The sequence below is a fragment of the Podarcis cretensis genome, assembly GCF_951804945.1.
Source record: "Podarcis cretensis genome assembly, chromosome: 5".
Taxonomy (NCBI): domain Eukaryota; kingdom Metazoa; phylum Chordata; class Lepidosauria; order Squamata; family Lacertidae; genus Podarcis; species Podarcis cretensis.
Genome location: NC_137174.1, coordinates 8,251,471 through 8,264,529, shown reverse-complemented (window position 1 = coordinate 8,264,529; position 13,059 = coordinate 8,251,471). Strand labels below are relative to the sequence as shown.

At 43.0% G+C, this 13,059-nt stretch overlaps 1 protein-coding gene across 1 annotated transcript; it reads right to left on the bottom strand.

The window, feature by feature from the left end:
• Positions 1 to 1,457: 1,457 nt before the first annotated feature.
• Positions 1,458 to 12,963, bottom strand: GPALPP1 (GPALPP motifs containing 1). Its single transcript, XM_079975414.1, has 8 exons — positions 12,810 to 12,963; positions 10,814 to 10,952; positions 8,646 to 8,738; positions 7,799 to 7,880; positions 4,619 to 4,750; positions 4,371 to 4,535; positions 2,633 to 2,731; positions 1,458 to 2,126 (listed from the first exon to the last, which is right to left on the bottom strand). Exons 1-8 carry the CDS (start codon positions 12,886 to 12,888, stop codon positions 1,911 to 1,913), a joined length of 1,005 nt encoding a protein of 334 aa, XP_079831540.1. The 5' UTR covers positions 12,889 to 12,963; the 3' UTR covers positions 1,458 to 1,910.
• Positions 12,964 to 13,059: the final 96 nt, after the last annotated feature.

Below are 13,059 nucleotides of genomic sequence, written 5' to 3'. Positions count from 1 at the left end.
AGATGACTGTTCCAACTTCGCTAACATTTAGGGTGCATATTTGCCGAGTCTCCTGCTGTCATCTCGCAGATTGAATTAATTTGTTTTGAAATCAATTTCAGTATTTTCTCTATTTACATATAAGTGTGTTGCACAGACACTCATATGGCATGTGTTTCATACCCAGAAGGAATATATCAGTTAGATCCTCTGTATCTTTAAGAAGATGGGACGCAGGTGGCGCTGTGGGTTAAAGCCTCAGCGCCTAGGGCTTGCCGATCGAAAGGTCGGCGGTTCGAATCCCTGTGGCGGGGTGCGCTCCCGCTGCTCGGTCCCAGCGCCTGCCAACCTAGCAGTTCGAAAGCACCTCCGGGTGCAAGTAGATAAATAGGGACCGCTTACCAGCGGGAAGGTAAACGGCGTTTCCGTGTGTGGCTCTGGCTCTGGCTCTGGCTCTGGCCAGAGCAGCGATGTCACACTGGCCACGTGACCCGGAAGTGTCTCCGGACAGCGCTGGCCCCTGGCCTCTTAAGTGAGATGGGCGCACAACCCCAGAGTCTGTCAAGACTGGCCCGTACGGGCAGGGGTACCTTTACCTTTATCTTTAAGAAGACTGTATGGGATTGAAATTCTGCTCCATTGCCTCCTTTATGGGGATCCTAATAAAGTGGTACTGGGATGCGGGTGGCGCTGTGGGTTAAAACACAGAGCCTAGGGCTTGCCGATCAGAAGGTCGGCGGTTCGAATCCCCGCAACGGGGTGAGCTCCCATTGCTCGGTCCCAGCTCCTGCCAACCTAGCAGTTCAAAAGCACGTCAAAGTGCAAGTAGATAAATAGGTACCGCTCTGGCGGGAAGGTAAACAGCGTTTCCGTGCGCTGCTCTGGTTCGCCAGAAACAGCTTAGTCATGCTGGCCACATGACCCGGAAGCTGTATGCCGGCTCCCTCGGCCAATAAAGCGAGATGAGCGCCACAACCCCAGAGTCGGCAACGACTGGACCTAATGGTCAGGGGTCCCTTTACCTTTAATAAAGTGGTACCTTGGGTTACATGCACTTCAAGTTACAGACGCTTCAGGTTACAGACTCCGCTAACCCAGAAATAGTACCTCGTGTTAAGAACTTTGCTGCAGGATGAGAACAGAAATCGTGCTCCAGTCGCACGGCGGCAGCAGCAGGCCCCATTAGCTAAAGTGCTACTTCAGATTAAGAACAGTTTCTGGTTAAGAACGGACCTCCAAAACGAATTAAGTTCTTAACCCGAGGTACCACTGTATTTGATCCAGAGAGAAGTTTGAAAAGTGCACTACAATTATAGGAAAAGCTAAACATCTTTTTCACCCATCTATTAGAAGCATAACGCCCTGGTATTACCTTTTCTACTAAATTCCAGTCTAATTAACAAATCTGTCCCCGTTATCCACAGTTGCTTACCTCATCCAAGAATGGAAGATTCTATAAAATACAATAGGCCGAGACATTTTTGGGTATAGAAAGACAGAATGCTTTACTTACTCTCCTGTCAAATATACACGTAAGTAATTATGGCAATATTCACATTATCTGCCAATTTCCATTTCTCATTATCAGGCCCAAACTTCAAATTCTGAAATATGACATATTTCTGTCAATTAAATCTGAATGGCTCCATAAACAAATGAGGAATCTCAGCCAATTACTTCCCTCGAAATCCACATAGGAGAGTGCATATGACTATTTAAAACTTGATTGATCATAACAGGCCTATTAATTTCAATAACGTTTTGGGAAAAAACCCAAGGGGTCCTGAACAAGCTATAAAACTCTGACCTATTTTTAAAAAGCTTTTTATACATTTATTGTATATACAAAAAAGATGTTTTATTATATAGTACTACTACATGATGTTTTTAAATGGCACACAACTATACTTCACTATCATTGCCTGCTTACATTACAGAAACATATTGCATTTGCCATGGGAAAACCTAGTGCCCAAGTCTCTAGATTTCTTTAGGAGAGCTTTTTTTTGTGCTTCATCAAAGCGATGGACCTGGAGATCCTGATCACGGTCAAATGGTCGCCTCTCCTGCGGCTTCTTCTCCTCCGCAGCTTTGCTCTTCAGTTTTTTCTGATGCAAATCCATAAGAGATTCAGATCTCTGGGAGTCCTTGATAAGAAGAAGAAGAAAAAACAACAACTCAGCTGGAAACTATTACAATAATTATTCAGGCTGAAGAAAAGTAGAGATAAGAATGGAGACCTTTTAACAAAGGGCTGCAATCCTACACTCGCTCACCTATGAACTGAGGCTTACTCCTGAGTAGACATGTATAGGACACCACTGCACTTATAAATTTTTAAAAATAGAACCAAAGGAAATAAGTACCAAGAATCCAAATGAACGTCAGGTTAATCCTTCCTTTGCCATTTCTCCATTCCAATTTCAAGATCGCCCTTTAAAGAAGTTGTATTTCTACAAGCTGTTTGATAAGGATTTCTAACAAACCTCTAAGGGCCACACAAGGATAAAAGATCATTGAGGGTCTTTCTCTACCTATTTATAAATGGCATTTCTATGCCACCTCATAATCAAAGTTGTATTAGATATATTCCCATTGAAAGAAACGTCCCTAAAGAAAAAAAGGAAGAGGGGAAATGTGAAATGATACATACATTGTATGAAGACAACTGCTCAACCAGTCTTTTGTCTTTCTCGGACAGGAGAACTTCTGCATCATCCTTACCGATGGACTTTTTCGCATCTGGCGCTTCCTGACAAATAAACAACTGGTTAGCAGGCACCAAAGGCTATCTATACTTAAATCGATCTGTCTGGAGCACAAACCTGCTTCTTAAAGCAAGGAAATTACCAGCCGTGCTTTTCAGGCATGTTCACTGTATAAGTGCAGAGCACCCGATCTAGATTAACAGGTTGGGATACTTCTCCCATTTAAAACTCTCAGAATGCTGCAAGCCCCAGCTCTCTCGTTTCAGAATAAGGAGGTGCCAAGGTTCCATTTTCTATTCATACTTCAGGAGGCAAGAAGCCTTGCTCATAATAGGGCCGCTGGCATTTTTCTTATCTCTGATGTTGCTTTTTCTGTTACGCTTGTTTACCCCTTTTTTACCTTTCACGTAATGCTATACTGGAGTGTCATCTAGAGTGCAAATGCTCACACTGCAATTCTCCCTAGTCCTCAATCCTCCTCGCTCCTTCTGCAATCCTGAAAAGGCTGCCGGGTTTCTGGCTCACCACTGGGCTTATTTAGCCCAGACAAATGACTCTTGTCCAGCCTCTGTCCCTCCTCCTTTCCTCCATTCCGCTCTCTCCAGCCTCTGTAGCTTAAAGAACAGCTAGGAGTGTGGCAATGTCAAGACACCCGGCTGCTAGTGTTCCGTGCCGCTTCCAGACCAACTTTGTTTACATCTGGTCAGGCTGGCAAAGAAGCAGAGTCGACACACCACATTGGACTCCCCACACAGCACTGAGAACAAAGTACAGGACTCTTGGGGCATGTTCTGTGAGAGCAGCCATGTTACAGTTGCATCTCGTAGCAAATGCGACCCAAGCCGAGGACTTATTTCACAACAGCTACCGTGGTACCGTGGGTAAGGCAAGCGGGGCAAAACTTGTTGTTTAGTCGTTTAGTCGTGTCCGACTCTTCGTGACCCCCTGGACCAGAGCACGCCAGGCACTTCTGTCTTCCACTGCCTCCCGCAGTTTGGTCAAACTCATGCTAGTAGCTTCAAGAACATTATCCAACCATCTCGTCCTCTGTCATCCCCTTCTCCTTGTGCCCTCCCACCTTTCCCAACATCTCCATTTCTTCCCCTTCTATTTGCCAGGAGGTGATGGGACCAGTGGCCATGATCTTCGTTTTTTGATGTTGAGCTTCAGACCATATTTTGTGCTCTCCTCTTTCACCCTCAGTAAAAGGTTCCTTAATTTCTCCTCACTTTCTGCCATCAAGGTTGTGTCATCTGCATATCTGAGGTTGTTGATATTTCTTCCAGCAATCTTAATTCCGGCTAGGGATTCATCCAGCTCAGCCTTTCGCAGGGGCAAAACTGGATGTGTCTAAAAGCAAGACAAAATCCTTCTACTGCAACCCAGCCGCCTTCCCTGTCCCTCAAAAGCCCTTTGCCTGGCTTCCCCCCTGTACTGAAGTTGCACTGCTAATAGCAGCTGCCACCTCGGCAATGCTGGCAAGACCTGCATCCTGGGCCCTGAGCCTAATTAAATGTTCTGCTTTACGAAGCGGAATGGTTCCAAAGCAATATGCACATGCAGCTCCTCCAACTGTGCAGCTGTCTCTTTGCGATTAAAGAACCCCTCACACAATCAAAGAGTCCCATGTGTACACCAGAGTGGTGTGTATATAGGAGGACATGGGGGCAAACGAAGGCTTACTTGGGCTTTCTTTTCTCTGTCGGCCGGGGTATCAGTCCAAATGGATCTATCTCCCGATTTGTCATCAGCTCTTCTTTTGAATGTCCGTGGACCGAGCCCAAAGCTTTTGAGTTCTGGTGGTAGATCCGTCATCCAAGATTCTCTTTTAGCCTGTTTGGGTCCATCCTTTAAACAGTAGACCAACAAAATTAGAAGCACGCCTAAAGCTGACAAGGCTTAAAAATAAAACAATCAGGAATTAAACTCACATCTTTACCGAGAAGTTTATCTTTCATTCTCTGAGCTCGACATTCAATCTCTCTAGTTGTGTTGGATTCTACTGGTCCTTTGGCAGGCATTGGGCCAATCATGTCTTCCTCCTCTTCGCTGCTATCCATAGTCTTTATTACAACATGAAATACAAATAAATTTCATCAACCCTGTATTTCTCAAAATAAACATACTTATTTTGTATCTTGTTCGTCTACTTAATACATTCGTTACATTTCTCACTTACCATGTATTTCGCCTAAGGCCAATGTAACTCTCTTTACCAGAAACCAAGATGTGGCAAAATGATGAATTACTCTAAGTAGCTCAATTTGCGTATTTGTTTAAAAGCCAAATGTATGGGTTTTAGCCAAATCTTCTTCGTTATTATTATTTTAATGAAAAGTGTTGCACAAGTGAAAGGAATAAAGAACATACCAGCAGACAAACCTGTTTACAAGGTATGAGGGAATTTTAGGCAGCTGCTGTGGAAAACACAATATCTGCTTTGAATTCTGGAGAAGACATAGTTTCCTTTCTGCAATCGTAAGGAACAGAAATTTTATCTTTAAACATTTGAAGCCATGCTTCTCCTGACTCCCCAGTCATCCCTGGGCGTACAGCAGGGGTGCCCAAACTTTTTTCAAAGAGGGTGAGATTTGAAGAAGTGAACATGTGTGTGGGCCGACGGAGGTTGTTGAGCTTTTTTTACAATTTTCCACCAAAGTTGTGGAGTTTTTTTTAGGGTTCAAGTTGCTGAGCTTTTACAGTGGTACCTCGGGTTAAGAACTTACTTTTTTCTGGAGGTCCATTCTTAACCTGAAACTGTTCTTAACCTGAGGTACCACTTTAGCTAATGGGGTCTCCCGCTGCTGCCGTGCCACTGCCATGCGATTTCTGTTCTCATCCTGAAGCAAAGTTCTTAACCCGAGGTACTACTTCCGGGTTAGTGGAATCTGTAACATCACTAGAGCTTAGTGACCCACTGTGCAGGAGCAAAATCCTTGTCTCAAAGCATTGCAATGGTTTTTCCACAGGACAGGTTAAAGACATAATTCCTTGTTGCTACCCTCCAGGGTCACAGAGCACTACTCAGCAGAAACACCAATCCTTTCGGAACAGGGTGTTTCAATCTTGCTATTTATTTTCTTAAAGAGTTTTATATTTCATTATTTCACTGTGTATTACTTTGAAGATGTTGTAGAGTGGTAAATTTAAGTATAGTTTTATACACTGAGGTCCAGCGCCGAGGGCCTTCTGGCGCTTCCCTCACTCCGAGAAGTGAGGTTACAGGGAACCAGGCAGAGGGCCTTCTCGGTAGTGGCGCCCGCCCTGTGGAATGCCCTCCCGTCAGATGTCAAGGAAATAAACAACTATCTGACTTTTAGAAGACATCTGAAGGCAGCCCTGTTTAGGGAAGTGTTTTATGTGTGATGTTTTATTGTGTTTTTAATATTCTGTTGGAAGCTGCCCAGAGTGGCAGGGGAGGCCCAGCCAGACGGGTGAGGTGTAATTAATAAATAAATAAATAAATAAATAAATAAATAAATAGGTAAAGGTAAAGGGACCCCTGACCATTAGGTCCAGTCGTGACCGACTCTGGAGTTGCAGCGCTCATCTTGCTTTATTGGCCAAGGGAGCCGGCGTACAGCTTCCGGGTCATGTGGCCAGTATGATTAAGCTGCTTGTGGGAAACCAGAGCAGCACACAGAAACGCCGTTTACCTTCCCGCCAGAGTGGTACCTATTTATCTACTTGCACTTTGACGTGCTTTCGAACAGCTAGGTTGGCAGGAGCAGGGACCGAGCAACAGGAGCTCACCCCATTGCGGGGATTCGAACCGCCGACCTTCTGATTGGCAAGTCCTAGGCCCTGTGCAAATAAAACCTGCCAAACAGAATTGCACACACACTCTTTAAAAGTTATCCAAGTTTACAAACTCCACAGATCTTTCTTGAAGTACAACTACCCATAGCAAAACCCCAAACAAACAAACACGGTTCTTCTCCAGGCTGATATTGCTCTGCCTGTATGTAGCGTTCTGACAACCAAGGTTGTGAGTGTGAAGCAAGAATCTCCTGCCCCCACCATTCCTCTAAGTCATGCTGTGACGTATCTTCCTCTAGGTTTCTTCAGTGAAAGAAGGGTGCTTAAGATGTCTACCTATGCCACCACAGCTCCTCATCAGTCAGAAAGTTTGTGGGGTCGCTCCCTCAAAAGACATTGGAGAGGCTTTAAATAGCTAAGTTGCTCCTGCATCAGAATCCACACTGGGTATTGCGTACCACTGGGAAGCTGAACATTCTCACTGCCTACTCATAGACTAGAAGTATTACATTGCAGTGGAAAGGCGAAGATTAGCCAGTTTTAGAGCCACAGTGCTCTGGTTTATTTTGCATTTTGTTTTAACCTTTTGCCTGCTTTCCCCCTAACTTTTATTTCTAATATGGTTTCATAATTTGACCAAGTGTGTGCACTTGCCAACCTTGGGATTCCAGAATTTCCATGTGCCTAGACAGTTCTTGGAGTTCTTGCTACTGAAAGTTTAGGTTCTGAGTGGTAAGAGATTGACATGTTCTTCTGAGATCTGGGAGGGATTTGGGGAGTGTAGGCTGCCTTTGCACTCTGGGTAACACAGGGTGTGTTGATTTCAGAGTTCCTGAGCTTCATCCTTTGCTTGGGTGGGAAGGAAAAGCACACACCAATCATGAGCTGTGCTCAGGGGGGAGCAGTGCTCTATTGCAGTCTGTTTTTCTTCTTTATAAGGCCATGATATAATCTGAATGGAACTAGAGACAACTATCTTTATATCTGCCAGATATTTTTGTTTTCAGGAAATTTTACATTTAAGAGAATGAAGAACCTGTGGCATCTTAAAGCTTGTGAAACTTCTATTTTACCTGCTCCTTTGTGTTTCAAATTTTGTGTATATAACTTTACTCAACAAGCAAGGCATTTGCAAATCAAAGTGTTACAGAGTTAACATATATGTAACCTTGTCAGATGAATAAATGGGGGTTAGGTTTTGAGTGTGTACGTATATGCATGTGTGTGTCTGTGTGTGTCTGTGTGTGTGTGTGTGTGTGTGTGTGTGTGTGTGTCTGTGTGTGCATTGTTCCAAACATGCTCCACAAATAAAAAGCAGGATCTGTTGTTTCACGATTATTGTTTCTACACACCTGGGTTGCATAATATATGTTTTCTTCAGCAGCTTCTGATGATTGCTTAAAGCCAGGTGGTAAGGCAGGACCTATAACAGGCCTCGTGAAGAGGGGAAAAAAAATCATTTTACATTTTAATTTAAAGTCATATTCCAAAGCAGAGAAATAATGAAAGTTGCTACAATGTACAAAGTACACTTAATAATGGTCCTAAAAACATTTTCTCTTCTGATTTTGGCGTTATCAACAAGGAGCTTGCGGTGGCAAGTGCTACTCACTCAGAGCCTTTACTATTCCAAATTCCTCCCATCCATTTGACACAACTATTCTCTGCAATTCTGATAGCAATCTATAAATATTTGAAAGGCTATAATGATGAGAGTAACTTGAGAGTAATTTGGACCCTGTTGTTCCAGAGAGCAGGACTCAAACCGATGGGTTCAAATTGTTAAAAGGGGGGGGGGGATTTCAAGTAAACCATAGGAAAAACTTCCCGATAGCACAAGATATTCAACAATGGAACAAACTACTTTCAAAGGTGGTGGGCCCTTCTTTGCAGAAAGTTTGAAAGTGGAAGCTGGACAGCCACCTGTCAGGGAGGGTGCAGCCATGAAATTTCTGCATCACCAAGTTGGATGAGATTATCTTTGAAGACCTTTCCAATGGCAAGTCTGTTTCCTGACAAGCCATTTCCTGGAGTAACCAATCTCAAGTCTGTTTTCAACACTTAAGTTGCTGATTGGGGTGTTGTTGTTGTTTTACATACAGAAATCATAAAGCGTTCTGCTAACTCACTAAAGTCTGATTCTGAACAGGAAGAGCAAACAGTCTTCCAGGCACGGTGGATTCTTGGGGGGATATTTACCTTTCTGGGGATTCATCTGGTTTTTTAAAGCCAGGAGGAAGAGCGGGTCCAAAGAATCCATCATCGTCATCTTCCTGATAGCGTCTGTGTTTTCTGCAAATATAATGAAAGCACTTAATTTACTAAAATGTGAACAGTAATTACCTACACTTTGAAAAGAAAAGCCTGAAATTATTTCAAGAACTGCATCTCATATCCTGTATGTGTCCTCTATGTCCATGGTAGTAGCACTGGAAAGCTATTAGTTCAGAGCAACTTCGATAATATAAACGGCTCGCCTATATAGTAAGCCATATTCCCAACTAAGCAGCCGAGTCAACTATTAGATACATCAGTGTAAAGGTATGTGGTCTAAACCACTGATCCTCTTGGGCTTGCTGATTGGAAGGTCGGCGGTTTGAATCTGTGCAACAGGGTGAGTTCCTGTTGCTCTGTCCCAGCTCCTGCCAACCTAGCAGTTCGAAAGCACGCTAGTGCAAGTAGATAAATAGGTACAGCTATGACGGGAAGGTAAACAGTGTTTCCGTGCACTCTGGTTTATGTCACAGTGTCCCATTGCACCAGAAGCAGTTTAGTCATGCTGGCCACATGACCTGGAAGCTGTTTGTGGACAAACGCCAGCTCCCTCAGCTTTAAAGCAAGATGAGCACTGTACTCCATAGTCACCTTTGACTGGACTGAATCGTCCAGGGGTCCTTTACTTTTTACATCAGTGTGCATGAATTGAACAAACTTTGGCAGTGCAGAATAAATGCAAAGGCAAATTGCTACCCGCCTCCCTAGCTGAGGGGAGTCTGGAAATGACTGGGAAATCAACAAGAAAGATCTGACTGCTTTCAATGTCTCTCTGAGACTCTCCTTAACCTTCTCTAGACTTCAGAGAACGGTGGGGGTTCTTACCAGATTAAAAAAATTCATTTGCCAATTGTGAGCATATCCATGATGTCCTGCATATCCATATTAATTTTACAACTTATATGCTTCGATCAATATATACATTCGATCAATATATACATATAAAACAAATCTTTTTTCAATTTTAATACTAAATGAAATCATTTATGTAACAGACCATCATGGCTGCGAGACCTGCTCTGTGTCTTGCAAGCCTTTTTCTACCTGGCCTGGGAGGACAGGGCAGGGCCCTGACTGACTCCAACTACAAAAGCTGAGGCTGCTGAAAAGACCAGACCATCTTGGCTGTCAGTGCAGACCCTGGTCATCAAGCCTGAGCTCCTACAGCCGCTGCTCACCATGAACCACCATTGGCAGGATTGGTCCTCAACAGTATTAGATATGTTTATGATTTTTTATTAATAAAATTATTATATTGCTAATTATGCTGTTTTGAATTTGCATTTCATACTTGACTTCCTTTAGCAATTTTTTTTTGAAATGTTTAAGATAACTTTTTTCTGTTACTTTGCTGTGATAAATGTGCATTCTGTAGTTGACTTCCTTTGTAATGTTTTATTTTGAAACCTTTATGATGATATTTTAGTTTCCTGTTAATTATGTTGCTTTGAATATATACTTTACATTTGACTTTCTTCCGTAATGTTTTATTCTGAATTGTTTTACTTTATGATTTATTGTAGCCTTAGTGCCTTAGATTGTGACCAGCCCCCAAAGATTCACGTATTTAACTATCACACCATGAAGAAGCTGTAGGAAATCTGTAACTTTTTTTGAAAAGCACAGCTTTAAACAAAACAAGTAAATCCTCCATAGCATTTGCCTGCCAAAGGTTCAGAAGTTGAAAAAAGAAGTCACGACATACCATTGCCACCTAATACAGAGCTTTCCAAACTGTGTGTTGCGACACGTTAGTGTGTCAGCTGCAATGTGTAGGTGTGTTACACGAACGCTCCCCGCGCTCCTCCTGGGACTGGAAAAGGGCTGGTTAAATTGCTGGTTTGCTAGTAAAACTGAATTACTGTGTTGTGAAATGATGCATGTTTGAAAAGCGTGTCACAAACATGAAAAAGTTTGGAAAGCTCTGATCTAATGCCGTGACTGCATGATGGTTGTATGTCTGTCCAATGATTGCGATATGTTAAATGATTGTGTTAATGTTCACTCGAGACCCCAAATGCTGGGAAATTACAGCTCTTAATGGCCATAGTTCAATACAAGGCAATTTCCTATGTTCACACTAATGCACTAACCTGGGCGTTGGACTTGAATCTTTGTCATCTTCAGAATCCCATACTGTTCCTCCGGGTGCATTAGGAGAAGCACATTTTTTATCGCAACCATGTATTTCGGAACTACTATAGTAGTCTGGTGGCAACGCTGGCCCTACAACTAAACAGTTAACAGTTTCTCATTTACATTTAGACTAAACTATCCAAATAATATATTTTACAGCTAGCAATTGTTTTGAAATACATCACTGATACAAAACTGAATGTCTAGACGGAATCTAGATAACCATCTCAAATATTGTGGAGATTAAATTTCTTAAAACAGTTGAACAGAATAAACATTTTCAATTAAATAATGGCTCAACAGCAGATCAGGTTGCACTGCTCATGAGGCAACAGCTGGAGGTATATTTATTCAAAAGTCCTCATTTCTTTTTTTTTTTTAAAGAGAAGCTATAAATCAAAATTAAAAATTGGGAGCAACTACATAAAGGAACCTGTTCACAAAAGACTTGAGGCAACCAGGAAATGACTGAAAACACTTAATTGCTCTGCAGTTGTGAAAGGAAACATACCTGATAAATTATTAGTCCTACAATTAAGAAAAACATAAATAGCATAGCTACGCAGTTAAAGGTGTAACAGAAAATAGTAACAGTTGCCAATATCATTTGTGATTCCTACAACTTTTACACTTCTGAAAGTCCAGCAAAAAATAAGATCAAGGAAATCTGCAGAAAATTAACTTTCCTAATTTAACTGTGGAGAAGATGGAAAACCATCAAAACCCAACAAGCATTATTTCACATAGTGAAACAACTGAAAAAGTGTAAGACTCCAGGTATTAATGGTTTACTTCAGAGTATTATAATAAACAATTAAGCATCAAGTAATAATTTGTTAAGCAATGCAAAAATGCATCTTCCTCAAAACCTGGGCAGCTAGAATAAGAACAGCTAAAAAAAAAACCTGGGGGTGGGGCGGAGGGCAACAACCTTTAACAAATCATTAAACATTGATAGAATTATTATAGTAGCATTGCACTTAGTATTATTGCATTCGTGATTCTTGTTTTTTTTTAACCTGTAAGCTGCCTTGAACCCTGTCAGGAAAAAAGGCGGAGTGTTTATATATATATATATATATATATATATACAGTGGTGCCCCGCAAGACGAACGCCTTGCAAGACGGAAAACCCGCTAGACGAAAGGGTTTTCCGTTTTGGAGGCGCTTCGCAAAACGAATTTCCCTATGGGCTTGCTTTGCAAGACAAAAATATCTTGTGAGTTCCTGCAGGGTTTTTCCCCTTTTCACCCCCTTTTCCTAAGCCGTTAAGCCGCTTATCAGCTGATCCGCTAAAAGCCGCTAAACCGCTAATAGCGCTAATCCGCTAAGCTGTCAATGGGCTTGCTTCGCAAGACGAAAAAACCGCTATACGAAGAGCCTCATGGAACGGATTAATTTCGTCTTGCGAGGCACCACTGTACACACACAGACACATACAGTGGTACCTCGGGTTACATACGCTTCAGGTTACAGACTCCGCTAACCCAGAAATAGTGCTTCGGGTTAAGAACTTTGCTTCAGGATGAGAACAGAAATCGTGCTCTGGCGGTGCAGCAGCAGCAGGAGGCTCCATTAGCTAAAGTGGTGCTTCAGGTTAAGAAAAGTTTCAGGTTAAGAACAGACCTCCGGAACGAATTAAGTACGTAACCAGAGGTACCACACACTCTCTCTCTCTCTATATATATACACACACAAACAGACACACACACATACATACGATAATACTGTATATATATTCGATATACTTATACGTACATCACACACACACACATATATAATATTTAAATATATGCCAGAATATATATATTCTTATATATACAATGTACAATAATATACAGCATTCTTATCCAGGTGGTTTGAGACGCCTCGTCCAAGCCAGCCTTCCCCGCTCACTGCGTCTAAAACCTCGCAGGAGCCGAAATCCCCTCCTGCCCCGGACCCCTTCCTCACCCGGCCCGAAGTCCCCGCCGGGCTCCGCTCGGTCGGGTTGCGCCGGCAGCGAGGGCCCCGCGGCTCCTCGCGACGCCATGGCAGCACCCGGAAGTGCCTCTTGTTTAGCCGGGCCTCCCTCGCTTGCTCCCTTCCGCCCGGGCTTCTCCGCCCCTCAGGGCCTTCCGCCGCCCACTTCCGGCGCTCGCGGACAGAGTGGGCGGGTCTTCCTTCCTCCTCCTCCTCCTCCCGCGGTCGCGAGGTGACGTAA